The 27,948-nt window shown below is 43.1% G+C and overlaps 1 protein-coding gene across 8 annotated transcripts; it reads right to left on the minus strand.

Annotated features, from left to right (window-relative positions):
• Positions 1 to 7,401: 7,401 nt before the first annotated feature.
• Positions 7,402 to 9,494, minus strand: LOC112884045. Of its 8 annotated transcripts, none has more exons than XR_003227007.1 (3): positions 9,174 to 9,494; positions 8,899 to 8,933; positions 7,402 to 8,812 (listed from the first exon to the last, which is right to left on the minus strand). XR_003227007.1 is itself a non-coding variant. In XM_025949356.1 (2 exons), exons 1-2 carry the CDS (start codon positions 9,346 to 9,348, stop codon positions 7,588 to 7,590), a joined length of 303 nt encoding a protein of 100 aa, XP_025805141.1. In that variant the 5' UTR covers positions 9,349 to 9,494; the 3' UTR covers positions 7,402 to 7,587. The 8 variants fall into 8 exon arrangements, 2 of the variants coding, with proteins under 2 accessions (XP_025805141.1, XP_025805142.1); XR_003227006.1 differs by having other exon boundaries at positions 7,402 to 8,817; XR_003227005.1 differs by lacking the exon at positions 8,899 to 8,933 and having other exon boundaries at positions 7,402 to 8,898.
• Between the last annotated feature and the right edge of the window lie 18,454 nt (positions 9,495 to 27,948).

Raw genomic sequence — 27,948 nt, forward strand, 5'->3', positions numbered from 1 at the left:
CCAATTGAATCAAGTCTCCAATGTCATTGGTACCTACACACATTTATCCACGTTTTGATGGTACCCAAACTAGGTTGGGTCCTCTCAAGTTAGGAGCAACATACTTTGGCAAAGCCTTAGTATGAATAGCGGGATGTTTTGTAATAGCAACAAATGAGGTACCATTTCCATCCTTTCTAAGCATAATATGTGCATTAATTGAAATAGGATTAGAATTATTACCTAAGGGACATGAATAAGCCATGTGTCCCTTTTCCCGGCATAAGTAGCATCTTCTCTTTTGTTGAGCCTTTCCTTCCTTACTCATTTGATGCTTCTCATTGCCTTGCTTCTCATTATTTGCTTGAGCCTTCTTCTCAAGCTTGTTTGGGCAACCCGAAGCTAGATGACCCAATATTGCACAACTATGGCACTTGATGTGAGCATGTGGATTCTTATCTTGAATCTTGTTCTTGCTCAACATCTTGGCATCTTGAATATGAGTTGGATGTCTTGCTCTTGCCTTGCCACCCCTTCTTGTTCTCTTTTTCATCATCTTCAAGTCATCAACTTGATCATCATGGTTGATCTTGACTTGAGGTTGGGGTGCCTTCTCCTGCTCAACTTGTGGCTTTGGTTGAGCTTCTTGTTGCTTCATCAATTGCTTGGTTGGACACATTGAGGTGAGGTGACCCCAAGTGCGGTAATTGAGGCATTTGACATGTTTAATCTTTTCTTCTTCCTTCTTCAACTTGAGGTTTTCTTTGTTGGGGCAACCATTTGCAAAGTGTCCCATCTCATGGCATTGAAAGCACATGAAATGAAATAGCTTCATTTCTTCTTGCTTCTTCATTTTCCTATCATATTTATTCTTGCCCCATCTCTTGCCTTTGGCTTTGCTCTTGTTCGAACCAATGCCGCTCATGTCACCAAAGTTTCTTTGATTTTTGATTATGCTTTCAAGGGTGACTTTTGATTTTGTCCATCTCTCTATCTTGTTGCTCAAATACTTCACTTGACTTTGGAGCTCTTTGTTTTCTTCTACAAGGTTAGTCTCATATTGCATAGTAGAAGAAGAACAAGCATCTATATGTGAAGTACATGGCATAGACAATAAATCATCACATGAGGTGGATACATGTTTCTTGCCTACATCACAAGGGTTAGCAATATTTTGCAATTGATCCTTTAACCCATGTGATGAGCTCTCACTAGTTTTAATTTCTTTATTAGAAAACTTGCTAGTGAGTAAAGTATGGTCTAGTACCAAGTTCTCATGAGCAACACTAAGCTCCCCATGAGTCAATTTCAGCTCCTCATGTGAACAACTCAAGACACAAAGTAGATGTTTTTGTTGTTCACATGTGTCTTTGAGAAATGAGTTTTCTTTTTCCAATTTGATTGTTTTGGCTAACACTTTCTCAAATAATTTGTTCATACTAGCATATCTACTCAAGAGCTCATTATATGAATTAGGATTAATCACATTGCAATTTGATACCTTTGTGTCACCTTGTGACCTGAAGCAATATGATGATGGAGATGAGCTTGAAGTAGAAATATCATCCATGTATGAACCAACTTGATCATCAAGTGTGCTTGGAGCAGGATCATCATTTGCAGCACTTGAATCATCACCATCAATCATATCAAGTGAGCTAGTTGTATATTGATCATCATCATCATCACTTGACCATGAGGTGGAGCAATCTTCCACAAATACCATATCGTGGATGTGCTCACCATCCTCATGTATTTCCTGTATGGCCTTAAAATCATCATGATCATCGGAGGCCGCCCCATATTTCTCATTTAGATAACTCCAAATCTCATGGGCGGTTTCCTTGTCCATGACCTCACAAAGAATGCAATCATGCAAAGATCTAAATAATATGTTAGTAGCTTGGATGTCTAGATCTAGGCATTTCTCTTGTGTTTGAGTTAGGTTTCTTTCATCCAACACATGAGAAAAACCTACATCTACCATCCACCACATTTGAGGGCAAATAAACTTAAAATTGCATGTCATCCAATTTTTCCACCGTGCAAAGTGTGTGCCATCAAAAATGTGTGGACACTCAACATCTAGCCCATAAGACGCCATCCTCTCGGGTCGGTAAGGACCACAAATGAGAGACCACGGCTCTGATACCACTTGTAGGATCGAGATGGCGGACTAGAGGGGGGGGTGAATAGTCCTTTCTAAAACTAATTGCGCCGGCTAACCGAAACTTATGCGGAATTGAAACTATTCGCTTAGCCAAGACTTCACCCCTCTAACTATGACTCTAAGGCACTTCCAAAAGGATCCTACACAAAGAAAATGGAGTGCCAAGCTAGTAAGAGCTCTCCTAACAATTCTAATGCCAAGCCACACAAGTCTAAGCACTAGTACTTTACAAACAAGGGGAGCTCCTACACAATTCTAATGGGCAATAGCACAAAGCCAAACCTAACCTCACTAGATGCTCAAGGACAAGGATACACAATACAAACTCAAGAGCTCAACTTGCTTAGCTACACAATCTAAGCAAGAGCAACTAATTAAACTACACAAGCTAACTAGTTACACTATGATCTCTACTTCTAGCTACACAAGCAAGAAGATGATTAGCAAGCTACACAAACTAACTAAACACTAGAGAGCAACTACACAAGCACAAGATATATATGGATGTAAATACAAGGCTTGTGATTTGGAGAATGCAAACCACCGAGAAGAGTAGACAAGATTGACACGGTGATTTTTATCCCGAGGTTCACTTGGTTGCCACCAAGCTAATCCCCGTTGAGACAAGCTCCAAGGTTGCCGCCGATCCTCTTGCTAGTGGTGACTCTCAAGTCACACTCTCCCACGTGGAGTGCTCACACCGAGCTCTAGCACATGATCCGGACGAACCACTTGTTGCTCTTCACGTCTCGCTCAACTAGAGTTGCTCTTCGCGGCTCCCGCGGGGTGAGCACAATACCCCTCACAATCTCTTCTCCGGAGCACCACACAATCTTCTTGCGGGCTTCAACGGAGCCTCTTCCCACCAAGCCGTCTAGGAGGTGGCAACCTCCAAGAGTAACAAGCACACCGGCTTGCAACACGATCACCTAGTGCCACTCGATGCAAATCTCTCAAAGCAATCGCACTAGAATCGCTCTCTCACTCAATCGGATGATCACTATCAAGTTAGAGTGAGTAGAGGGCTCTCAAGCACTCTCACACATGGACACCAAGTCCCCAAGGTGCTCAGCACCCTCAAATGGCCGGCCACACCCTCTATTTATAGAGAGAGGCCCCAAACTAGCCGTTACACTCAAATCCCGAGAAAACAGAGATTTCGCGGACTGTCCGCCTCACAGAAACCGGACCGTCCGCCATTCAAAACCAACGGCTAGAACAGCAATTATTATGTGTCAGATCGACCGTTAGAGCCCCTGGCGGACTGTCCGCGCCCTTGGGGCGGACTGTCCGCGGTTCAAAACTTCGAACCAACCGATTTTGCAAACATGTCCTGACTAAATCTGGAAGCGACCGGCGGACTGTCCGCACCCCATGGGCGGACTGTCCGCAGTTCAAAAAGTGAGCACACACAGAAACCGTAGTGTTTCTGTCCCAGAATTTTCAGTAGGAGGCGGACCGTCCGCCCCCAAGGACCGGACGGTCCGCAGTTCATTTTGGACACCCAAGATAGAACTACCAAGAATCTGCGCCCGTTTCAGCTTTTAATGGCGGACCGTCCGCCCCCATGGACCGGACGGTCCGCAGTTCATTTTGGACCACCAACAGAGCCAAAAATGGCTCTGTCAGAGCTCATCCGGGATAACGGCGGACCGTCCGCCCCCCATGGGCGGACCGTCCGCAGGTCTATTTCCAGCAGAAATATACCTCGGTAAAACGGCCATAACTCTTAGCTCCGATGTCCAAATTAGGTGATCTTGGACTCTATGGAAAGCTAATTCAGAGGGCAACATAACCCAACTGAATACTTGGTCCAAAACATAATGGATCAAAGCAGTATTCCACTCCAAGAGACAACCTAATTTCCGGAGAAAACCGAAAAACCTTTCTTGCTTCCCAAAGTTGATCAACATCAACTCCAACTCTTTCTCCTTTGCAAATGTGCCAACACCACCACGTGAAACAACACTATGTGCATGTGTGTTAGCATTTCACAATCATTTTCAAAGGATTTTCACTTGATCTCACCACGCCACACGATCCTAGCAACATCGCAATGTTAGATCGCTCAAGTGGCACTAGATGACCGATATGCAAAACAAGTTTGCCCCTCTTGATAGTACGGCCATCTATCCTAAATCCGGTCATGCACTTCTCTACACAACCTTTGACCGGTGAAATGAAATGCCCTACAAGTCATACCTTTGCCTTGCGCATTTCATTTTATTTTCCCAAATGTTGATGCCACACAAGCAACCAAATTCCATCAAGCCTTTTGATCATCTTCATAAGTCCAACACTTGGCTTGATCTTCCTTGAATGATATGATCCACTCCATATTATCAGATGACCTCTTTGGTCCATCGATCTTGAACCTTGCTCGCTCTTCACCGTTGCCTCGGTCCATCGGCGCCAAATCTTGCTCAAGCTTCACCACCTCGCGGTCCCTCGCTTCAAAGCCTTGACTTGCCCTTCTCCATTGCAACCGGTCCATCAAGCCAAGCCTTGTCTTGATCTTCTCCATTTTGGTCACATAACTCCATGTTATGTCTCATATGCAATGAGCTCCTCGATCACACTATATGAGCATAGCATCAACCCTTAGCCATTTCTCCTCCATGGCACATGTTGCTCATACTAGTGTCTTTGTGTGGACTAATCTCCTGTGGTATCTCAACATAAACATTATTAGTCCACCTAAGTTGTCCATCAATTACCAAAACCAAACAAGGGCCTTTCAGCATGGCGCGACGCTGCGGCGGCACGGCATGGTACTGGCGAGGGAAGCAGCTGGGGAGGGGCAAGGGCGCGCACATGGGAGGAGGCACGGGCTGTGTCGGGCGCAGCGAGCTCACCAGGGGGGTCACGGAGCAGGGAGGCTCGGTGACAAGGGCGTTCCACGGACGGCGATAGCGGCAGGTGAGCGGAGCTCCGGCAAGAGCCCTACGCGGAAGGGGAAACGACGAGGTAAAGCTTCAAATCGGTCGAGGAGGATGAGGGGAAGCAGTATGTGCGAGGAATCGAAGGGAGGCTCACCGGAGTGGGCAAATTGACAGCGGCCGGCGGCGGGGAAGAAGCTCGTGGCGGCGGCAATGGTGAATGGGGAAAAGAAGGTGGCTAGGGTTTGGGGAGAGGGGATGGCGACTTTAAAACGAGAAGGGGAGGCGGACAGGCGCGGCGCCCCCGGCTGCCCGCGACCATGCTGGCCTAGTCAGCAGCCGCCGGCATGGTGTCGCCGCCCCTGCTGCCCAATCCAGGGGTGAGCAGGCACAGGAGAAGGGGAGGTGGGGCTGACAGGTGGGCCCGGGGAGGCGGGAAAAGGTGAAACGCCGATTTGATTTTTTAATTCAAAAATTAGGATTTTTCGGACTCCAAAAATTATCAAAAATTTTCTGGAGCTATATAAAATACTAAGAACACAAGGAATAAGAAACACTCAAAAATCTTTTGTGGATTGGTTGCAGTAAAATAAACAAAACAGCAGTTTTCCAACTTTCCAAGAATTTTATGCCACGGGTTTGTTGTCACAAAATTAAGCAAAAATAACCCAAATTCATCATTTTAAGTCTAGTATTTGAATAAAATTTTTTGGGGGCACAGTTGCATAGCAAAAAATTAAACTTACTTTACAAACATTCACACAAATAAGGTAAGAAAATAAATAAACTCATTCAACCATATGCACATGATGCCTCATTATGCTTTAATGATGCTTATGATGGTGTGGTTTAAATGTTAAGCATGTTTATCAAGTTTGGATCGTGGCACTGACGTACGGTTGGCGTTCACATGCATCTTCTTCTTGACTTCTACATACTAATCCAGAGAATGGTTTGCTGATAATAACTTCACCTGATTCTCTTCGCAGAAGGACACCAAGGACCTGTAGACTGTAGGAATGGACGGATCGGAAGTCATGAAACCCCAGGACCGATCGGACCTGTCATGCAGGAGCTTTGGCACACTTTGGTATAGTAGCGTTCAGGCGGGGGGCTTCCTGTTTCCAGTAGTGTCTAGTGTCAACATAATATTTGTCTCGTTGCTTAATTGCGGTGTGTGTGTTGTTCCTGCAGTTCGCGTAGGGATGTGCAGTTCTGAGTTCTTGGAGACCTTATTAAGCTATAGCTTTGTGGTGGCTTGCTCATCAGTTGCTTGTAAGTGGTAGACTTTGTAGCGTCGTTTGCGTCCTCTGCATCACTGTTACCTTCGTTCCCTGCATAACGTAAAATATGACACCTGCTGGGCTCATCTCGTGACAAAATATCTATTCCGTAAAAAAGTAGTGGACTCCTGGTAAATGCCAACGAAAAAACCTATGTGATGTGATATTGATTATCTTTATTTGTAGGCATTTGTTTGCCGCAGACAACGAAGAAGCAAAACTCTTTTATTTGAAAGGGGCAAATTAAATGATCCAACTCAGTTGTTGCATGGATCAGTTTATGCAAGTTACAGAGCATGGTTCAAGGTTTAACCGTGGGTCTATAGTCTCGAAAGTATTGTCCACATGCTGGTATATACAACTAGTAAGCCTATATAATTCTGTTGACCTTTAGTTTTGAATCATGTTTTACTCAATCGAAGTGGGAAGTTGGCGGGGGCATATCCTAAAATCCATATTAAGATCAGGCTCGATGGAGGATCCAACTTGAGGATGCGGGTTTGGGTAATTTTGATTCATAATTCTAAAGCTTCAGAATGAACGGTTGCCACGTGTGGCCCAATGGGACGCACACGTATCATGTGTTCAGATGATCTCCTGCGGGATATATAATCAGTTTGAATCGCCGCACTTCTCAACTATCACCGCAAGAAATCCTATAATCAATGACGGAAAAATTCTATCATAAATCGCTGAAAAACCGTCATAAACCTGAATCTGTGACATTTTCAGATAGCGTCATGTATTGAGGGTCACAGATTACACCAAGTGACTTTTTTCGTAATCGTCACGAATCAACACAATCTATGATATTTTTAATCGTCATAAAATACCCATAGGCCTATGCAGCCCAGCCCAAGCCTATTATTTGTGATGAAAATAAACATCATAGACACATAGATTAATATTCATCACGGATTGAATTGCCATGTCGTTTTTGACATGGGTGGTGACGTGGATGATGTTGATGACGTGGCTGGTAACCCATAAGCCCACTAAATTTAGACATTTCTTTGGAGCACATAAAAACTATCTGGCCCACCAAATTTCACATATTTTAGACCATTTTCAGAATTGACATTCCAGCCCAAAACAAGCAATAAAGCCCATATAAACAACATTGCAACCAATTAAACAAGAACTAAGTATGGATTCATGGAGTACAGAGTTTAATTACATTTACATATCCCACAATTAGCAGTAGTCTAGCAGCATTTTTCCTCCACTCCCAAGCGATCTGGTAAATAAAGTAAAACTGAAGGTAGCTGACGTTGCATCAATCTGGTACTCCCAAGTGAATTCCCAAGAACATCACGGGGGCTTGAGCTCGCTGGTACTCCCAAGTGAATTTGCACAAGGCACCACAAATTCCCCTCAGCTCAATATGACAGCAACATAAGGCATCTAGCCATCCAGAGTAGAAATCACAAAAAAAATAGACATTATTAGAGCAAAGTGCAACCAAATAGACTCACAGCTAGTAAGAGTCCTATCTATGTGCAGTAAAGCTAACAGCACAGGTACTAGTTCATCTTACCTCGTGACAGTAGGCTATTAGTTCACCTCTGCTATCAACCAAAGCTTGCTCAAGTTGTGTGCAAGAAAATTAGCAGATTCAGCAAAGCTAACATCACAGGTACTAGCAAAGCAAACAGCACAGGTACTAGCAAAGCTAACGGGTCATGAACTAATTTCTATTGCCAGTGTCTCACAGATCAAGCACACTACTAATCAATTGTCACAACTAATATTAATTAATTACTGATAGATTGAGAACTAACAGATCAAGAATTAACAATTCCATAACTAACAGATCAAGTCCTAATAGATCAAGAACAGACCAAGAATGCGTAGATCGAGCGCTAAGAAATCACCAATGAACACTACAAGAGATTAAGCTAGAAAAGATGATAGCTGCTGAGGGAAGCATACTATAATGCAATAGACATTCAGGGAATGCTTGTAACAAACAGATCCCTACATTTATTTGTGATGCATGTAGTAAGCAGATCAATACATATATTTATCAGCCAAGCTATTAAATTACCAAGGAACATGCATGCTTAAATTAGATAGCAGGTCAGTCAGTACAGAATACTAGAGGTGTAGTTGAGTTTGCAGATTTATGAAATAATAGCATGATAGTAAACTGTGAGCTTAACATTCAACATCAACACATATGTGAGAAGGACAAAAAAGGTTCAAATATTCAGAAACTTCTTACAGCATCATGTTTTGGCAAATGCATTATTGAAGAAAAAAGGCATTCAGTACAGTGTTGAATCAGCACTCATTCTTGTAACTGAGTCCAAACCTATCTATATTGGTCAACGGATATAGTGAGTTATCACAAAGAGGTGCTTGCAGGTAAAAGATACTGTAACAATATTTCTAATACACCCTGCAGGGATCAGCTAAATAGCTAATGCATAATAATGTAGGAGCAAAGAAATACTTAACAGCATGTCGTATAAAATAGGGCTCAACATGCTAGTAGTTAACTGTCCTGCAAACATGAGCAGCACATTTAGACAATGCGGAACATGGCTGAGCACCTGACTTGAAATCAGTAGAGATGTCGAGGTACCTTAAACCGACAAAGGAAGACAGGTTATTACGAACCTAAAAAGAAGATTCAAGGCGACATGTTATCCAATAAAAAAAACTACAAGCTACTAGCAGTCTAGCACTAGCCTAATGCAGATCTGAACAACAGGAAAAAATGAAGCAACACCCCACATCCAGGGCTAATCAAGTACTGCAGATCTGGACAACGAGAAAAGTGGAGTCTAGAACTACTCGCACAGTACGCGGCTATACAGATGTAACGGAGGAACAACTGCCTATCGCTCTCGGAATTACCTGCAGGCCGACGCAGCTCCCAGAGCCACAACTCCTCCCGGGGCAGCAGCGACGGGCTCGGCTCGGCACCAAGGGAACCCGGTGCGAGGAGGCTGCACTCGCGGTAGAGGCAGACGGAGTCCTTCTTGGGCCACCGCCAGACGGGGACGAAGAAGAGCTTGAACACCTTCTCCATCTCCACCGCAGCTGGATCTGGCCCCGGCCAGCTTCGATGCGAGCCGTTGGCCGAGAGCGGGCCCTTGAAGGGGCCACGGAGGAGGGCGGCGGATCAGAGCTGGGGGGGGAGAGACAGAGAGGCGACGGCCGGAGGGAGAAGGAAGCAGCTACGGTTTGAGTGGGTTGTTGGTCGGCACAAGTTTTATACAGGATTAATCTGATCGTTGTTTCACGAATGAACGGCTAGCAGGAGTGGGGTCTTAGTAGAAAATGATTCAGGATAGGGTTTTTAGCCCAGTTGGCAGAATCATTCACAATTTGTATCATTTAAACAGAAATACATTTAAATTCAAAACTTTATAAAATAACATGCAAATCAAATTATATCATATACCCAAAACATATTTTACATAAAACAGACTACATATACGTTGTTTTGTAGGAGTTTCAAAAATTTTGAAGTTGAATCACTATTTTCTATAGTTTAAATGAATTTCCGTGGGGTTATTGGAAGTAGTTAAAAATTGAGCTACATGTATCTCGAATAAGATTCAAAAAATCGTATAAAACCATATCTAGCCTCATATGTTCCATTATAACCCCATATTATAGAGGTAGATCAATAATTCTATTGTTTTCTATGTATAATTCATACTTCTATCTCCAAGTTACTATAGAATAATTATAATAATATCTTGACCAAAAAAAATCTACAATTTGAAATGACAACTCATTTTTGGCCCATTAGCTTGTCATAAAAATTCAAGTTGTTATTATAGTATCGAACTATACGTCATTCGTAAATGGAATCATCTATCACATGGTTTCATATAACTCAAGTCAAACTTTGATATTCAAATACCATATAATATTTTTTATACTCGTATGCACCTAAAATTTGGACACAATCTTACCTTAACTATAATATTAGAAAATATGAAGTTGCATCACAAATTGTTATGCATAAACATATTGTTCCATTCTATATTTGGTGGAAGAAAACAAAGTATAAGTATAAGATTAAAAAAACAGCAATTAACATACAAACAAACGTCATTAAATGAAAGATCATGATTTTAGAAAAATTCTAGAAAAATAATAATTTATATGAGGGAGAAATACCAATTAAAAAAATTTAATTGCGGATTAAAAAGAGAAAGATGAACCATACATGGGTTTATCAAGTAAATCTAGCCAGCCACATGTCGATTTATATGTTTTTATCGCTTTAGATTTAATGAATACGGCTGCAGTCCAGTGGTCCAGGTCATCCTTGATGGTGGGAGGGTCGCGGGTTCTCAAACCCAGTTCCCCCGTCTTTTTTTTTTGCTGCGCCGTGTGTTTAATGTACAGAAATAAAAAACGTAAAAACGGCAAAATATGTTTAATGTACAGAAATAAAAAACGTAAAAACGGCCACGGAGTCGAACCCGCGCAAGCCCTCCCGAAACCATCTGTACAACCATTGCGCTAGTGACATACATTTAATTTATAGAGATGAAAACATTTATTTTAATGATACTGCAAGTAACCAATGTCCTGCGTGTAATTGTAGGTTTAGTTAATGGGCCGAAGTTGCTAGCTGTAGCCCACGAGCACAGCGGTGAGGCCGGGGGCTCAGCCCATGAAAAGTTGGAGTGGGCCAAAAATGATTTGCAAATAAGAGAGAAATTATAAAAAGAATTATTCCAAAGATTGTTCTCACAACCAGAGTTGGAGCCCAGTGGTAGTACACTTGAGTTGTTGTTTGAGGTCTTTGATTCAATCCCACCCTTTGCCAATATTTTTGCCGAATTTAGAATTTATCACTCACATATGTCTATAAAATATTTAAATACCGAACAACCTCGTAAAAGAAGGCATAGTTTATTGGGTCCATATGCATCGATTATTTTGCTCATTTTTACAGTTTAAAACCTGCTTGCCCTCATGTGAATCCATGACGAATTTTATAGAATGTCACTACACGTGGGCCGGTTCATGATAATTTGATAAAACGTTACTAAATTATGGACTTGATATCTCCGTGACAAAAAAATAGGAATTGTCACGGATGGTGCACAGTCTATGACGTTTTCTAAATCCATCATGAAGAATCCACCATAGATTAAGAGATTTGCTATAGTGTATAATCATCGCTTGATCTCGTTTGAACATGGTAACTAATGGCTATGCAATGTTGCTTGAAATCTTCGACTTGGTGAACCTAGAGTAGTAATGGTTGTATCTCATATTCACTTCATGTTCTATCAATGGTTTCAAGTTCCATTGTAGTGTAAAATAATACCACTCAAGGATCTACGAATAGCAACTCAATGTTGTACCCGGTCGTTCAAGCCAGTCCACCAAAAAGCCTGCATATCTTTGAACTCTACTTTTATATCAGTTTTATGAATCAATTGTGTTTAATTTCCAAGTCCAGCGAGGTATACCCCGAGGTGGTAGATTGTAGATGGTGTGTCACCGATATCAAGAATTTGAAGGTGAAGAGAACACGAAACTTTAGACATGTTCGGATCGCAGTATGCATAATACCCTACATCATGTATGGTGGTTTGTATTACCTTATATGTGGATTGGTGGTTGTGGTTTGGAAGGGTCCCTGTCCGCCCTTATATAGTTTGGGGGATAGGTTTACATGGAAATTCTAGCCCAACACTAGCTTAGAAGTCCTACCCGAGTACTACTCGGGTAGTTTTCTTCTGCTCCGACTAGTCCTGCTCCTGTACGAGTAGTTACAACTGGTGCGGGGTGTGGGTCATGTCCCAACCCTTATCTTAGAATATGTACGCCATGTGCGCAGTCTCGTAGCCCCGGATCTGACGAGCCCCTGAGCTCTTCGGAGTCGAGTACTGCAGGCTTATGAGTACTTCTGAAGGCGTCTCCAAGTTCTCCCGAACTCCATCTTGAAGGTGTCTTCCGAGTACTTCTTGACTACTTCGAGGCTATGAGGTGCTTATGCCCCGATTAGTTTTCTTTTATACGGGGTGCGATGAAACTTGCACTTCATATGGAGTAGCCCCCGAACTTTAGGTTGAATCAAAAAATCAGGCTAAGGGTCAAATTAGTCTTGAATTTTCTCTCCTTATCTTCCAATAGGTTTGAAAAATAAGTCGATAATGACGCGTGTGTGGCAGCCGCCGAGCCTTAAATTCAAACCCCAAGGTTTGGAAAAAGGATCAAAAGGTCGTGGCATGCATCGTAGAAAAAATTAAATTTTAACTTGATGGTTAAAATGGGCTAATTGGATCAGAAATTTGTAAACCTCTCTTTTCGGAATGAAATCCTTGAAAAATGGTTAAACAAGGAGCACTAAATTACCGCTCAAATCAAATCTTATCCTGAGAAAATCTCTTCAACTTCCGCATAGTGATACGCCAAGTTGTAACCTGCCCCCAGCCCCGAGCATGCGAGCTAGATGAGTTGCTGAAGGTATGCTGAGTAGCTTTGTTGCGTCAAGCCTCCGAGCATGGGAACTAGACGAGTCGCCGAAGGTACACCGAGTAGTCGGCGGCTCCAGCCCCCGAGCCAGGGGATTGTCCGAGTCGTTGTTGAATCTTGAACTATATAAAAAGATATGGCAAACATTATGTAGTCCAAATCTGGAACCCGTATGTTTGAAGGACACAAGGTGCATATGTGTGTAATCCTCTTTCCTTTAGCAAAACGCCGAGTAGGACTTCGTGCGGCCCTTGCCTTTAATCGATAGGCACCTAGCCTTGCTAACCACTGCTTAGGGAGAGAGTGGTTTGCCACGGCTACAATGCTTGGGCGGATCGAGGCTTACATGTAGGTAGCGCACAGGATGAGTCGAGGTTTCACGACTTGGGACTTGTGCCACATGAGTTAACTTGGGAATTCCTAGAGGAACATGGGGTTAGGCAAGGACTCGAAAGTCATGGTTGGTGTTGACCCTCCTAGATGGCTTTGTAGTGAGCTATGGTAAGAAAACAGATTGCGCACGTAGCGCACCCAAACATGGGGCAGCCGGACTGCCTCTGTAGTGGGCGGACCAGCTAGGCAGTCGGGAGCATGATCGACATAGTCGAAAGTAATCGCAGAGACTAAATAATATATCCACGAATGTTGGGAGTGTTTAATTGATAAATATTTATAAAAAATGACTTAGCTTGATTTGCATGCGATTGTCGATGAAGCCGTAACGGTCGCCGATGGAGCCGCGACGGTTTATCGATGAAGCACGACTAGTCGGAGTCGATTCTGACTAGTTATTGATGGTATGGGGCCCGCTTGCTACTAGTTTTCTAGTTGAAACAAGTAGTCGAAGTAATTGCCGGTAGGTCGCCGAGCGTCCTCACGAAAATTGAAGTATTTGTAGCTTGTAGCGTCCATGTGCCTTGTAGTAACCGCGTGCTTCTTCTTGAGTAGCAAGAGCAATAGATCTTCTGATGGTCTTTGTGTACATGTAGCTAAACTCCAAAAGGTAGCTTAGTACGGAGAGTACTCGAACTGAGTTTCCTCGATCCCACTAGATGGAATATGATTGGCCTTCATCGGTTCAGTATAGGATTCGGCGCCGGGAAGCAATTAGCTTAGGATTGCATCGTCAGCTCTTGCATGTTGGTGTCTTCGACTCGGAGACAGTAGCAACAAACGGACGACCGCAGATATTTGCGCGTAATTGCTCCGCACGCGACCCGAACTTCTTGTTGCCCCTTTTTTTTCTGACAATGACCATGGTGAATTTGCTGGTGATCCCCGTCGTTCCAGTCTCGAACTCTGACGAATTGATTCATCGCCTGGAACGGATTAATCTTGATGAACACATCCTTCGAGCTCGCCCAATGATCCCAACTATAACCCCTACCTGGTGCACCAACTATCGGTATTTTACCACCAAACTCACCGAGGGATGCTCCCGAGGTGGTAGGTTGTAGGTAGGGTGTCGCCGAGATCTGAAACTCAAATGTGCAAGGAAGATTTAGATAGGTTCAGGCCGTAGGAGCGTAATACCCTACATCCTGTGTGGTGGTTTGTATTGCGTTAGATGAGATTGAAAGATATCTAGGCCCCTAAGTGGGTTTTGGTGATATATGACAAAGCACATGTATATTTAATCGTGTTATTAAGCATGTGTGCAGGTGCTAATAGTGACTAAGCAAAGCTTTTAGAGAAGCGTGAACCCTCAAAAAGGATATGAAAAGCGGCGTCCTCAAGTGTTCTTAAAGACTAGATTTTATTTTTTGAAATTGAGTATAGGAACGCCGTACTATCAAGGGGAACTGTGATCCACTAGTGTAGATATGGTAGTTGTGCTCAAGAGAACCTACAAAAATCATAAGAAACCATCTCAACACTCAAAATGGGATTTAAATGTGAAATTCAGTGTCTAACCCGGAGTGTCCGGGTCCCAGTCCGGAATGTCCGGACAGAATGTCCGGAGTGTCCGGACGTATACCCGGAGTGTCCAGGTTACTATTACCGGTCTGCAAAACCAGATTGGTCCGGAATCTCCGGACCCCTATGTCCGGAGTATCCGGACATATACCCGGAGTTTCCGGGTACCGCTCTCCCAACGGCTAGTTTCTGGGAGAGGGGGTATAAATACCCCATACCCCCCTCTCACTCTCTCTCTCTGGCTCTTTTTCGACCAGAACTGCAGAAAACTCAAAGAGAGCCCTCTCACTCCCCTTTTGCTCCATTCTTGAGTGATTTTCGTTGGGGTTTGAAGTGAGATTGTTGCAAGAGTTAGGATTGTGCAAGTAAGCCTTGATTTCATCTCTTGAGCACATCAATCCAAGTATAGCCCGTGGATTCTAGTTTATTACTCTTGGAGCTCCAAGCTCCTAGACGGCTAGGCGTCGCTTGTGATTGCGTAATTGGTTTGTAAGCATCACAGCTGGTTTGTAATCTTCATTCCTCTCCGAGGAATTCATAGTAAGTGTCCCTAGGGTTTGAGCGTTGGTCTCACCCTTGGGAGAGGAGCATAGGAGTTCTTGAGCACCGTCTCTTGAATTCTTCCTCAATGGAGACGTAGCTCCTTTGGGAGTGAACTTCGGGAAACAAATTCTGTGTCTCTCTCGCAATTTTAGTGTACATTTGCATTAGTTTGCTTGTGAGACTAACCTTTTAGGGTTTGAGGCCGATCTATCATTGTACAAGTCTCAGGAGTAAAACTACTGGTGAGAAACACTTCAAAGGTACCACTTGTCCCTCTAAATTTATTGGATTCAATTTACAGCATCTCCATCTGTGATTAGTAGCATTTTCTCTCATATCCGGATAGTCCGGACACTGTATCCGGAGTATCCGGACATATATCCGGAGTATCCGGACACTTGTGTTGCTAACCGTGCTCGAAGTGTTTTTAAGTTGCAGATTAGCCTATTCACCCCCCTCTAGGCATCTTGAGGTCCTTTCAATTGGTATCCGAGCAAGGTTCTCCATATTTGAAGCTTAACCGCTTGGAGAGTCAAGATGTCGAGTGACGCTTCATCCAAGGGTCAAGCCGATCCAATGGTTGAAGTTCAGAAGGAGAAGTCATTTGAAAAATCAGAAGATAAGAAAAAGAACATGCTACAAGAAGATGAAGAAGATTTGGAAACAACCGACGATGAGTTGTCATTTCAAGAATGGAAGGCTTGGAGGAAGAAGAAGAAATTGCAAAGAAAGAAAGAGAAATCAAGCACTAAAGTTATAATCGAGTCAAGTGATGACTCGGACAATGACTACAAGAGAAGATCTTCAAGCTCTTCAAAGGTGAAGAAAAGAGCCGACTATCACCAAGTTGGTCATGACTATACATTTCAAATTCCTAGTGATCACAATGCTTCAATTCACATGGGCAAGCCCCCTTATTTTGATGGGACGGGGTACAATCAATGGAAGACCAAAATGTTTGGTTATTTGAGTGCAATTCACAAGGATCTTTGGAAAATCATTGAAGTTGGGTGTGAGATCCCGGAAGATGGAGAAGCCACAACACCCGTTCAAGCATATGTCTTACAAAGAAATTATCAAGAATTGAACATTCTTCACTCTTCCGTGAGTCCGGAAGAGTTTGACAAAATTGAAGATTCTTCTACCGCCAAGGATGCTTGGGACACTCTCCAAGTAAATCATCAAGGGTCAAGAAAAGTTCGAGAATCAAGAATCAAGACTTTGGAAGATGAACTAAGTCTATTCTCCATGAAGAAAGATGAAACCGTTAAGGAGATGTATAACCGCATGAAAAAGATCACCAATCAAATCAAGTCTCTTGGTGGAGACAAATGGGGTGATCGTGAGATAGTGGATAAGCTCTTAACCGTCTACATGGCTAGGGATGTCACATTACCTAGTTTGATAAGAGCGGAAAGGGGTTTCAAGCATTTCACCGCCGAAAATGTTCTTGGAAGAATTGAGGCTCATCATGATCAATTGAAGAGAGTCAAAATAAATCAAGATTTGGCCGATCTACAAGAGCAAGCTGCAAAGAATAATGGGTTGGCTCTTCAAGCTAAATTGAAAGGCAAAGAAAAAGTGACCCAACCCTCAAAGATTGAAGACTCTAGTGACAGTGAAGAGGATGAGCTTGATGATGAGCAAATGGCCTTTTTCATCAAGAACTTTAGAAGAGTTCTAAGGAAGGGCAACTTTCGAAACTTTGGCAAGAACAAGAATGAATCAAGAAGAAGATCAAGCAAGCCATGCTTTGGTTGCAAGAAAATCGGGCATTTCATTGCGGATTGTCCGGAAGAAAAAAAGAAGAACAAGAATACCAAGGAGAGTTCATCCAAGAGGGACAAGCCAAGATATAAAAAGCATGTTGGTGAAGCTCATCTTGGTCAAGAATGGGATTCAAATGAAGAAAGCAACTCCGACAATGAAGATATTGCAACCATGGCATTCAAGACTTTATCCTCACATCAACCAAGCTTGTTTGAAGATCTCACCGATGATGAAGATCAAGATCCAATTATATGCTTGATGGCAAAGAACTCAAAGGTAATATCTCCGAACTCATCGGATGATGAAATAGATGATGATGATGAAGTTGCTAGTCTTATTAAACAATATGGCAAGAGTGCGGCAACTAGAATAATGAAATTAATAATGAAACTAGATGATCTAGATGAGACTCTTGAATCACAAGAGGAATTGTTTAGGCTTGAGAGAGAAAAATCCGAAACTCTTGAAAAGCACCTTACCTATGAAAGGAAGGAAAACAAGAGGCTTGGAGAATCTCTAAAAGCTAAGGATAACATGCTTCTTGAGGTAAAAGAGTCATTTACTAGTGAAAAGAGGAAAGTGGATGACTTAACTAAAGAACTTCTTTTAGTTGAAGACACTTATGCTAACTTAAAGAGAGACAATGATAAACTTCAAGAAAGCTTAACAAGCTTGCAAGTCATGAACACGGCACTTGAAGTTAGAGTTAGCACTCTCTCAATAAATTCCTCTAACACTTGTAAGGCATCAAAGTCATCTAGTCCTTCAACTAGTAATGGTTGTGCACGATGTTTTAATGTTGATATTCAAACCTATGTGACTAACCATGCCGAAGTGCAAGCTATGAAGAAAGAGATTAGTAGACTCACCCAATTGGTGCAAGAAGATGCACCATCTCACAAGGATGTACTCAAGACAAATCTCTCACCTAGGGTAGGTGAGTTTGAGAAGCACACCAAGGGGTTTGGTTCAAGGTACTTAAGCAAATATGGATTTGAGAAAGGTAAGGGAGTAGGAAAGTATGAAGATGGCACTTCTCAAACCATTCCTTATGTCAAGAATAACAAGAAGGCCGCCTTAGGGGCAAGAGGAGGCCTAGTGAACATGACGACTCCCATCCATAGGAGAAGTAGTGAGAAGCAAGGATTAAGTCAAATCAAGTTTGTCAAGAAAGGCACAACATGTGATGAAGGTGCCAAAATTGTTGCATCCTCTTTGAAGCAAGACAAATTCCAAACACACAAGACACCAAAAATATTACCTCAAATGTCATTTTATGCGGATTATGTTTTAACTAGGAACCACCATGGTAAAGTGGTTGCTAGATTTGTGGGTCACCGCTCATGGAACACTAAGGTGAAAAGCCAAGTGTGGGTACCCAAAGTGCTTTTGACTAACACTCAAGGACCCAAGTATTGTTGGGTACCTAAAAGAAAGGAATAATCTTGTTTTGTAGGAATATTTCTCCGGTGGATCAACATGGGTGATTGATAGCGGATGCACAAATCATATGACCGGAGAAGGAAGCGTATTTGAGAGTTTGAAAGAATCAAATGATGATCATTACATTACTTTTGCCAGAAATCAAAAGGAAAAAGTGCTTGGTACCGGTAACATTGATCTAAACTCAAAATTCTCTCTTTCAAAGGTTCTCTTAGTAGAATATCTTGGGTATAATTTGTTATCCATATCACAACTTTGTGCATCGGGTTTCAATTGTTTATTCACTAACGAGGGTGTGACCGTCATTAGGAGGAGCGATGGCTCCGTTGCCTTCAAGGGTGTACTCAAGGAAAAGCTTTATCTAGTGAATTTTTCACAAGAAAAGGCTCAACTTGATACATGCTTGGTGGCAAAGTCTAGCTTGGGTTGGTTATGGTATCGCCGACTAGCTCATGTTGGGATGAGAAATCTTAACAAGCTCCTAAAGGGGGATCACATTCTAGGACTAACAAATATTTATTTTGAGAAAGATCGTATTTGTAGTGCTTGTCAAGCCGGAAAGCAAGTTGGTGTCCCTCATCCGTCAAAGAGCATCATCACCACCGTCAAGCCATTTGAACTACTACACATGGATCTCTTTGGTCCGGTGGCTTATATAAGCATTGGGGGTAACAAATATGGACTTGTTATTGTTGATGATTATTCTCGTTTCACTTGGGTATTCTTTTTGCATGACAAAAGTATAGTGCAAGAGACATTCAAGAAATTTGCAAAAAGAGCTCAAAATGAATTCGAGACCAAGATCAAGAAAGTGAGAAGTGACAATGGCACCGAATTCAAAAACACCAACATTGAAGAATTCTTAGAAGAAGAGGGCATTGGGCATGAGTTCTCCGTTCCATATACTCCACAACAAAATGGAATTGTTGAAAGGAAAAATAGAACTCTCATTGAAGCCGCAAGAACAATGCTTGATGAATACAAGGTCTCGGATCAATTTTGGGCGGAAGCAATCAACACGGCATGCCACGCTATCAACCGTCTTTATCTTCACAAAATCTTGAACAAGACAGCCTACGAGCTTCTACTTGGTAAAAAGCCTAACGTGTCATATTTTAGAGTTTTTGGAAGTAAGTGCTTCATTCTCAACAAGAAGCCCAAGAACTCTAAATTTGCATCTAAAGTTGATGAAGGTTTTCTTCTTGGCTATGCCTCAAATGCTCATGGATATCGTGTCTTCAACAAAACCTCCGGTTGTGTTGAAGTTGCGTGTGACGTGACATTTGATGAATCTAATGGCTCTCAAGAAGAGCAAGTTGATGATGTTGTAGGCATGGAAGAATCACCAAACAAGGCGATCAAGAAGCTAGCCACTGGTGAAATAAAGCCACAAGAACAAGAGGATCAAGACGATGATGATGTGTTGATGTTCAAAGGGTCATCTACATCGACTTCCGCGACGCAACCCGGAAACTCCGGTAATATGTCCGGAGACTCCGGATCCCCTGTCCGGAGTATCCGGACACAGGGCCGGAGTATCCGGGTTACAGAAGATGAACCATCATCTCCACATCAAGATCAACCTTAGGCTGAACAAGAAGTCGAGCCTATACAACATGAAGCTCAAGTTTCTCATCCAAGAATTCATCAAATTATCCAAAAGGATCATCCCGTGGATAACATCCTTGGAAGCATAAACAAAGGGGTAACTACTCGTTCTCGTTTAGCAACCTTTTGTGAACATTACTCGTTTGTTTCTTCTTTGGAACCACTTAAGGACATGGAGAATGCCAAGCCCATCAAGACACCCATGCCGACTAATGGACATCTCGATCTAAATGAGGATGGCAAGGCCGTAGATCAAAAGGTATATCGCTCCATGATTGGATCCCTTCTTTACCTTTGTGCATCTAGGCCCGATATCATGCTTAGTGTGTGCATGTGTGCAAGGTTTCAAGCTAATCCTAAGGAATGTCATCTTATGGCTGTTAAGAGAATTCTAAGATATTTAGTTTTCACTCCGTACCTTGGCTTGTGGTATCCCAAGGGCTCCACTTTCAATCTACTTGGTTACTCCGATTCGGATTATGCCGGTTGCAAAGTAGATAGGAAGAGTACATCGGGGACGTGCCAATTCCTTGGCCGGTCCCTTGTGTCTTGGAGTTCCAAGAAACAAAATTCCGTTGCCTTATCAACTGCCGAAGCCGAGTATGTTGCTGCAGGTGCTTGTTGTGCACAATTACTTTGGATGAAATCCACCTTGAGAGACTTTGGTTGTAAGTTTAGCAAGATTCCACTCTTGTGTGACAACGAGAGTGCAATCAAGCTAGCTAACAACCCTGTTAATCACTCAAGAACCAAACATATTGACATAAGGCACCATTTCTTGAGAGACCATGAAGCCAAAGGAGATATCGTTTTAAGTCATGTGAGCACCGATAAACAACTAGCCGATATCTTCACTAAACCACTTGATGAGCAAAGGTTTTGTACCTTGAGGAGTGAGCTAAATATTTTGGACTCTCGTAACTTAGTTTGAGATCATGCACATGTTTGAGTGCTATAGAGAAATTATTTTGAAAAATCTACTAGAATTAGTAGGAGTGTGACTTTGAAAATAATTTGAATCTTTTCTTACTTGCTTGAGACTATTGTTCCCATTGTTGATTGCTGGCTAGTCTCAAGTTAAGTAAGCCTCTCACATCACTAGATCTCTCTTATCAAAATTCAATTCTATTCTCATTGGAATTCATCGCAGTTTTAGGGGGAGCCGGATAATCCGGACCCATGTCCGGATACTCCGGACACATCCGGATACTCCGGACATACGTCCGGATACTCCGGATGGTAAAACCATCTTATATATACCGCGGGGGGGTCGGTCAAAAATGGTTCTATCTCTTATTTTCACCTCCACCGTGCCTCTCCTCTTCTCCACTGCCCTCCACTCGCCCAAGGGGCGATCTTCACCACTTTTTCCCGTGAGATTTGCGAATCTTTGAAGGGAGTGCTTTCTCTCGTCCGGAATCTCCGGAGAACGCTTTGGATTCGGACTTTCCCGCGCTTCCCTCTTCATTAAGGTATTCAAACTTCAAATCGCCCGATCTCTCAATGTAGTGGTCAAAACTAGATATCCATTGGGGCATTATTTTCCCTCATGTGCAGCAACTTGTGCCCCAAATTTCATTCAAATCCCATGGTCAAATCTCTAGATTTCATGAAAGTAGGGTTTGTATGTCGATGCCCGGAGACTCCGGATTTAATGTCCGGATACTCCGGATTGTCCGGAGTATCCGGACCTATGTCCGGACTCTCCGGACTCTTAGCGTCTCAGCCTACGTGTCTCATCCCTATTGCTTCTAGTTTGCTCCTAATCGATATATCATATGTCCAGGCTATGGGACGTGAGCGTGCACAGGCTTCTTCCGGTCAGAGACGGCAAAAGCGCCGTCATGATCCTCAAATCCAAGAGGAGGAAGTTTCACCTCCTAGTCCTCCTCCAAGAGAACTTCGTCCTCGCCACCGCCCGGGCAAAGAGCCTGTAGGAAGCAGCTCACAAGCCCGTCCACCTCGTCAAGCTCCCTACATGATGCCAAGCATGGCAGTGCCTCCTCCTTCTCGGGTAAATCCATCAAGACGGGGAATTGCTTGGGATATCTGCCCTCGCACTCCTCCTCGTCTTCAAATTGAATATCCACAAGATCAACGCCAATATCCTAGGTGCCCAAAGCTTCACCGTCCTCAAATTCTCACTGAGTTTACTGTTTCCATGGGACGGAACTATTTCAAGCAGACTGTGGCTCTTACGAATGCACGCAAGGAGGATGTTTACAAGTATGAGAAGGCTGAAAATTTGGAAAGGAGATTTTGGTGTCAGTTGCATCAAGATTTCTACTCCTCCGTTGTCATGCGCAAGGGCAAAGCTCCCATTGTTCCTTGCAAGTATGTTGATTGGGAATATTTTGAGAGGATGAATGACCCATTCTTCAATCAAGCTATTGCCAAGTGCAAGGAATTTGGTCTTTATGACATCATGGGTTTTCAGTATGATTGGAATGAGGAAATTCTTGCTCAGTTTCACTCCTCTCTATATTATGATGCAAGGCAAGTTGCTTTCTTTTGGACTACCGAGGGAGTGAAGTACGGAGTTGATTACATGACATTCTCTAGACTCCTTGGACTTGGCTCAGAGGATGAGAAGAGAGATCCCATTCATGTGGAACATCAGTTGAAACCAAGTCAATTACCGGCTCTTTTCTACAATCCTATTCTAGCGGAAGCCAGCAATGCAAGCACTCTTCAACCTTTCTACTACACCATGAACCAATTTTTTCGTGCCACCATTGATGCAAAGGATGGTGATGCCACTGCTCTTAGGTACTTTGCTTGCAATCTCCTTGCCCGTGTTATGCCCGGTGGGCGACCCTTCTCTATTATGGACTTTATTTGGAATGAGTTAAGGAGGACGATGAATGATCCACAAAAGTTTCTACCATCTGCTCCTTACATTATGTATATGATTGAGAGGGTTACAAAGGTCACCTTTCCCAAGGATTGCAAGCATGCTGCACTACATCTTCGTCCTCGATCTGGTGATGCACCGCACGCCCCTCCTCTTCATGCCGGTGCCACAAGGAACCCTCGGTTTGACCCAGCTCCATCTTATTCGGGTCCATCTTCCTCTCGTCGTGGTCATCATGATTCTTTTATCAAGAGAGCTCTAAAGAGCATATTCTGCATGTGCAAGACTGCAACTCAAGAGATCAATGAAAACCGCCGTGACATTATTGAGATTAAGAGTCACTTGGGGCTTCCGGCGGATCCATACCATGAGTTGCCCGAGTTTGATGACCCATTTGCCGAATGGGATGCTGCGGATGAGGCCGCCACTGCTGCTGCTCATGCTCCTCTTCCTCGCCCACGTCAGCGCACACGTGCCCCCACACGATCCCGTCGCTCTCCTCCTCGTGGCCAAGAGATATTTGATGAAGAGGAAGAGACCGAGGAAGAAGCACCTCCAAACTACCGCGAAATTCCCGATTCGGATGAGGATGAGGACACCTCCGATGAGGATGCCCAAGATGATGATGAGTAGAAGATCTTCTTGCCATTTTTCCTCTCCTTTTTGGCACTTGATGACAAAGGGGGAGTGAAGATGTCATTTATGCACTCATTTGGGCTTTGTATCAACTTTATGCGTTTCTTTTGAACAATTTGTCATGTAAGGACTATGTGGTGTGAACTTTGTAATGTGTGCTACTCTGTTGTCTACTAGTTTTCAGTTTGTTTTTAATGATGAGCTGATAGTGTGATCTTAATTTGATTATGATGCAATGTTATTTTTCTGTGTTCTGACCTGATGGTCCGGATACTCCGGACATTCTTCCGGATACTCCGGACACATGGTCCGGAGTCTCCGGATTGAAACCCGGAGTCTCCGGGTTATCTTGATCAAACACTAGTGTTTCTTGATTATATGACATGACTTTTGCATCACACACTTTTCAGCACACACACATGCTCACCCCACTGTAGAATGTATAAAGAGTTTCCATATCTTTTTCTAAATATGCCAATCTTGACTTTAGAGAAGTCAATTTGAAATTCAAATTCATGGCATACATTAAGGGGGAGCTCTTTACATGTTTAAGATTACATTTTTATGGTTATTAAATGAGATACATGTGGGTTGTCATCAATCACCAAAAAGGGGGAGATTGAAAGATATCTAGGCCCCTAAGTGGGTTTTGGTGATATATGACAAAGCACATGTATATTTAATCGTGTTATTAAGCATGTGTGCAGGTGCTAATGGTGACTAAGCAAAGCTTTTAGAGAAGCGTGAACCCTCAAAAAGGATATGAAAAGCGGCGTCCTCAAGTGTTCTTAAAGACTAGATTTTATTTTTTGAAATTGAGTATAGGAACGCCGTACTATCAAGGGGAACTGTGATCCACTAGTGTAGACATGGTAGTTGTGCTCAAGAGAACCTACAAAAATCATAAGAAACCATCTCAACACTCAAAAGGGGACTTAAATGTGAAATTCAGTGTCTAACCCGGAGTGTCCGGGTCCCAGTCCAGAATGTCCGGACAGAATGTCCGGAGTACCCGGACGTATACCCGGAGTGTCCGGGTTACTGTTACCGGTCTGCAAAACCAGATTGGTCCGGAATCTCCGGACCCCTATGTCCGGAGTATCCGGACATATACCCGGAGTTTCCGGGTACCGCTCTCCCAACGGCTAGTTTCTGGGAGAGGGGGTATAAATACCCCATACCCCCCTCTCACTCTCTCTCTCTGTCTCTTTTTCGACCAGAACTGCAGAAAACTCAAAGAGAGCCCTCTCACTCCCCTTTTGCTCCATTCTTGAGTGATTTTCGTTGGGGTTTGAAGTGAGATTGTTGCAAGAGCTAGGATTGTGCAAGTAAGCCTTGATTTCATCTCTTGAGCACATCAATCCAAGTATAGCCCGTGGATTCTAGTTTATTACTCTTGGAGCTCCAAGCTCCTAGACGGCTAGGCGTCGCTTGTGATTGCGTGATTGGTTTGTAAGCATCACAGCTGGTTTGTAATCTTCATTCCTCTCCGAGGAATTCATAGTAAGTGTCCCTAGGGTTTGAGCGTTGGTCTCACCCTTGGGAGAGGAGCATAGGAGTTCTTGAGCACCGTCTCTTGAATTCTTCCTCAACGGAGACGTAGCTCCTTTGGGAGTGAACTTCGGGAAACAAATTCTGTGTCTCTCTCGCAATTTTAGTGTACATTTGCATTAGTTTGCTTGTGAGACTAACCTTTTAGGGTTTGAGGCCGATCTATCATTGTACAAGTCTCAGGAGTAAAACTACTGGTGAGAAACACTTCAAAGGTACCACTTGTCCCTCTAAATTTATTGGATTCAATTTACAGCATCTCCATCTGTGATTAGTAGCATTTTCTCTCATATCCGGATAGTCCGGACATTATATCCGGAGACTCCGGACACTGTATCCGGAGTATCCGGACATATATCCGGAGTATCCGGACACTTGTGTTGCTAACCGTGCTCGAAGTGTTTTTAAGTTGCAGATTAGCCTATTCACCCCCCCTCTAGGCATCTTGAGGTCCTTTCAGAGATTGTGTTGGAGGGGCTCCCTGCAAGGGGTAGGGTTACAGATATCCTAGCCAATACGTGCTTATAAATCCTACCCGAATACTACTCGGATAGTTTTCTTCTATTCCGACTAGTCTTACTCATGGCCGAGTAGGTATAAGGTATGTGACATGCCTCATCTTTTATTTTAGAATATTTGTGTCATGTGCGCAGTCCCGTGATCTTAGGTCTGACAGTATCTATGATGTATGTGTTCAATAGAGCCAATGGAAGAAGCTCAGGAGTGATGGCCCGAAGACCTAATGGGTATGAAGAGTCCATATACCTCTGGATGTTTTTAAAAGTCTTTTAATATATGAAAGTGAATATGAACCTTATGTCCATAGGGTTTATGTTGAACATCTTTACAGTCGGAGCTGCATTAAGTTTGTTTCTCGTAATAAATATGTACCTTGTATCTTGTTTAATTATCGCTGATGTGTAATATCTGTGGAACTTTATGCAAGTGATCATGTATGCATCTTTATGAGACAAGTTGTAAGGTGGAAAGTTCAGTAACATGCCCGACAAACTACCGCATTAACACCGTTTTAGGAGCGTTGGTTGGATTATCTGAGTTAATGATGTTCAAGCGCTCTTGAACCGGTTTAAATTGGATGGTTCAACCTCACCTCACCTCTCCGCCTCTCTCCCTCTGCTACCCCTCTCCTCCCCCCCCCCTCTCTTCCTCTGCTTCCCGTCCCCTCCCCCCTCCGCTTGCCCCACACTAATAGACAGTCGCTCATGGTGGTAGTGAGGAGCAACAACTGGTGAAGTGCTGAGGCAGCGCATAGGCGACACACGGGGTTGCGGGGTGCAGGGCTGCGGTGAAGCCGTGAGGCCGCGATGGCATGGGATGGCGGCGGCGTGTCACACCCGGTTTAGGAAAAGTAACCGAATGCATCCCATATGTGCGCCAGGATGAAGTTCCGCACATACAGTAGACGTCATAAGCGAATATCCGAAACAATGCAATAACGAGAAGGAGTATAATAGTACTTTATTACATGACCGACAGTCTTAATCTTAAGCGAATAAATAAACGTCGATAAATAGCAGCGGACTTCCACTTCACAGGCAGTTGACTGGGAGACATACGCCTAGAATTCTCCAATATCTTCAGGAAACTCCGGACAAATATCTTGTTCTGAGCAGCATTGGTTTTAATAAAGTAAGCGTGAGTACACTTATGGTTGGTACTCAGCAAGTGGAGTAAATTATATGACATGCAAGGCCAAATCAAGGATAAGCTAACATGGTTTGACTGCGATAAGCATTTTAGTTGATCAAGGTTTATTAAACTAGGTGTAAGTAAATACCAACCCTTAAATAAAAGACTGAGTAAATAAACAACAACAACAATAAAGAACATCAGCTTAAATCATCTTTAAGTTCAATTATCATGTGAGGGTCCAAGCCGCTCTTAACCGTGAGCACGGCTGATATATCAGTTTTCACTCTGCAGAGGTTGTACACTTTACCCACAGCTCGTGTTTCCCTTGATGCCCGAGTTTGCAAAGCCCTTAAACACTTCCGAGGTGAGTGGCAGGGATTCACTACGAGGCCTTTACAAAGATTCCCTAACTTATGACAATCCGCTAAGGTTTCAAGTCAAAGCGGTCATAACTCCTCCTAATGAGGTGGACGCCTTACCCAGGACCATATCACACCCTCAAGAGGACCAAGCTATACCCCGACGATGCAACCCCTCTTGCCCTTTCGGTAAGATCATCATAAGCCAAAGTTTCTAATTAATTAGCCAAGACCAGAGCCATATAGTATTGTGGTTGTACTATTTTCCTGGGTGGTTCTCCATGTTCCAATTGATTCAATATTCTTATTTATCACCAAACAGCATTCCAGAAAAGGTAAAACATCATCATTGATATCTGAGTTATCCAACCTAAATCTATGTAGAAGCAATAAGCGTAGCTACAACATAAATGTAAACACCCAGGTTTAATCAAGGAAGATAAATCGAAACTAGGCATGTCCTTAACTTGGGTTCCATCAAATTCTAGACACATGCATGCATATAAAGTAAAGATATATTTGTGATATTAAATAGGGCTGAAACATGATCAAGCGCCACTTGCCTTCGTTAGCAAACTGCTGCTGCTCAGAAAATTCTTCAAAGTCTTGACCCTGCGGATCCTCGAACTGCGCACCGTCTAATGTCGCACACAAGCACATACAAGCAAACAAGTGCAAATAATAAGAAAAATTACACCATTCAATATAAACAGAACAAAATAATGCTTTAAAATCATTGTATAAGTCGTAAGGATCGCGTGAGCGCAAGAATCGATGAAATCGGAGTTAAAACGGAGAAATTATGGCTAAAACAGGATTTCAGGGGCTTATCTGCGAAAGATTT

Source organism: Panicum hallii, chromosome 3 (assembly GCF_002211085.1).
Source record: "Panicum hallii strain FIL2 chromosome 3, PHallii_v3.1, whole genome shotgun sequence".
NCBI lineage: Eukaryota > Viridiplantae > Streptophyta > Magnoliopsida > Poales > Poaceae > Panicum > Panicum hallii.

Bases quoted from the DNA above. Each gene is read 5' to 3' on its own strand.
- LOC112884045 (XM_025949356.1), bottom strand. From the start codon at position 9,348: ATGGAGAAGGTGTTCAAGCTCTTCTTCGTCCCCGTCTGGCGGTGGCCC. The intron at 7,716-9,173 runs GTAATTCCGAGA...CTGGATGGCTAG, and splicing joins GGAGCTGCGTCGGCCTGCAG to ATGCCTTATGTTGCTGTCAT.